Here is a 2,500-nt window from a genome sequence, read left to right as displayed (position 1 = left end):
TTGGCTGACTCACAAACCGAGCCTGTGCCCATGACCATCACATCCCATCACGTGCCATCACAACAGATCAAGTGTCTGGTTCAGTTTGTGAAAACATGCGTTTGATAGAGCCCCTTTAATTGTCAATGCATGTCATGTCCAAAACTCATTTATTTTTAACACACCAAGTCCAGAGTAAGACACAAGCCCATACATAGCCACCCATCCCCGAATATGTGTCATGCAGTCGAATACGGAGACAAGCCCTCTATTCTATGTTAAGCTCAATTTTGAGAAATGATGAGTCGGCATGAAGTAAAGTTCAGAGCGCGACTTCATGCAAGATAGATTCGCATAAAGGAGAGAAAAAGTTAACTGTTGAAAAGAGTAAGCTGAGATCCCTGAGGGAAATACATGAATCTAGGTGGAACTAAAATACCGCAGATTATTATTTTCCAACCCCAGCCATTCTTCTCATTCGCAAACAGTTTCATATCAGAGAGGATATGGAATGTTTCGATTGTTGCATAAACAGTCAGCTGTCAATGCTGCCAACACCCACCCACCCAAACACGGAATGGGAGAAGTGGCGGTTTGAAGAGGCCGTGTTAAGAGTATCCTCCCTGGTTATTCTGTGAGACCTCAGGCTGTCGATCAGGCGTGTGTGATGTAAGTGGTCAGGGTTCTGAGGAATAAAACCAAATCCCACGAATATATTATTCAATGATCTAGCCCATTTCTCGTCAGCTCCTACAAATGTGTATTTTGTGAAGCTTTGGTACAAAACGACTCACAGAAAAAGGCATCTTACAGTTGGAAACCCTTTTAAAATGACATATTACTCCGCTAAAAGCACTGAAGCTGCACATTATAAATATCCCATGTTAATCCGTGTTCGCAATAAATCCTGCGACTAACACTGGCACCGGTGCAAAGGAGGAAGTGTCTGAGAATATGGTTGCATTATCATAATTATCAATAAATAATGAAATATATGAATGTATTTAGTCCTGGCTTCTAAGACGATTAGTGAAAAAGATGTCTGCTAGAATAAATGTGTGGTTCACATGATTGCCATGTCGAAGACAGACTTGGTATAAACTGCCTACTCGGTACAGTGAAGAAAACGCACGTTCGCGTATTCTGACAGGGTGGGATGGGATGTGATTTGGGTTCAGTCTCATTCAAAGTACAGAAACGTGGTCAGCTGCCGGGGTGCGCAATGACGGGACGGAACCACACAATAACGCTTAATTCTCTACAGAATAATACATGATAGATCATATACATCAAAATCCATTTCAATCCAATACGAGGAATAAAATGACAACTCGTGTTAACAATGCAAATGATAGAAGGTGACCGCCTCCCTTGTGCGTAAACCTGAGTGTACAGTTACCAGGCTTTGCCAATATGAAACACCCGCGTATGCACTCAGTGGACTCCATTTAAAATGATTATATTCCATATTCAAAGCAGATTACCCTACTCTGCATTGCGTGACTCTCACAACATTTCACATATCAACGTTTTCCGTGCGCCGTTGCGCAAATTATTTACCAGTCCATACATTATTCGGCCACTACGCTTTGTCCTCTCCGACAAACCTGCATCTACTACTATTACGCACGCCGTACTCAAAGGAATGGCAATTTTGACAGTTATCCATATGTTGCTGTCTCTTTCTTTCCTCAATATGATGTGAGCTGCTCACTGAAATTGAGTCTGTCTTGCTTGGCATTGATGGTCCTTCAGCAGAGTATGCTAACGTTCTATTCTGATATATGTAACCGATTAAAACTAGTTTCTTTCATGGACCAACTAGACACATTAATTTATCCCAGTAGCAGACGGAACGAGCCGCCTTACAGGACGTTGATGTTCTGCCCCAGCATTCGGTTCATACAGAGATTTAGCCACATGCATTTCCCGCTATGTTTTTGTAACAGCAATGCCAACAGCTCGCAAAAACTTGCCAGGGGGAATATTGCATTGGCAAGGGGAAGACAAGAGTAGCAGCGGCTCCCTGGGATTAATCGCTGTCATGTTGAATATGAATTAGGACTTACTTTTCCTGTATAACATTTTCTTTAATCGCTCCCAACGTGGGGTGACTGTTACTCTGTTGCAGTGTCAGTCTGCAGGTGGCCAGGTGCCGCTGGTGCTGGTCCTTCAAACAAGCATTTTCTGTGCAAAGATCGGTGACTTGCTGCTCCAGCTCCTCAATCCGAATCTTTTGCGTCTCCAACAACTCCTGTTGTGTCTCGATAATTTTATTTAGCTCCTTCAGGTATTCCGCCGCCTTGTTGGGATTTTCGGTCGGGTTATCCATTTCGCGATAGAACTGGTGCCTGTCCATGGGCAAAGAAATCACCCCCGTTCACTTGTATCTACTACGACGAGCGGGTGCCATCAAATTCCAAGTCAGTGCGCTTCCTCCGCTCCGCCATTGTTTTTGTTTAGTGGCGAGTCGCGACTGGGTGAGTAAAGAAGTTGGCTTGCCGTGAGCTCGTGAGCTGCA

At 43.8% G+C, this 2,500-nt stretch overlaps 1 protein-coding gene across 5 annotated transcripts in view; it reads right to left on the bottom strand.

Annotated features, from left to right (window-relative positions):
* iqsec1b (IQ motif and Sec7 domain ArfGEF 1b) overlaps positions 1-2,500 on the bottom strand; it is a 297,978-nt gene that overhangs the window by 295,468 nt on the left and 10 nt on the right. For all 5 annotated transcript variants that reach the window (XM_063215793.1, XM_063215794.1, XM_063215795.1 and 2 more), the window contains exon 1: positions 2,049-2,500. This exon is cut by the window's right edge. In XM_063215793.1, the coding sequence (XP_063071863.1) occupies positions 2,049-2,338 (290 nt within the window). In that variant the 5' untranslated portion in view covers positions 2,339-2,500. The remainder of the gene's footprint in view (positions 1-2,048) is intronic.

This window comes from Engraulis encrasicolus, chromosome 14 (assembly GCF_034702125.1).
Source record: "Engraulis encrasicolus isolate BLACKSEA-1 chromosome 14, IST_EnEncr_1.0, whole genome shotgun sequence".
NCBI classification, from domain to species: Eukaryota; Metazoa; Chordata; class Actinopteri; order Clupeiformes; family Engraulidae; genus Engraulis; species Engraulis encrasicolus.
Note: the sequence above shows the minus strand (reverse complement) of the source record. Positions and strands in the feature narration are given on the sequence as shown.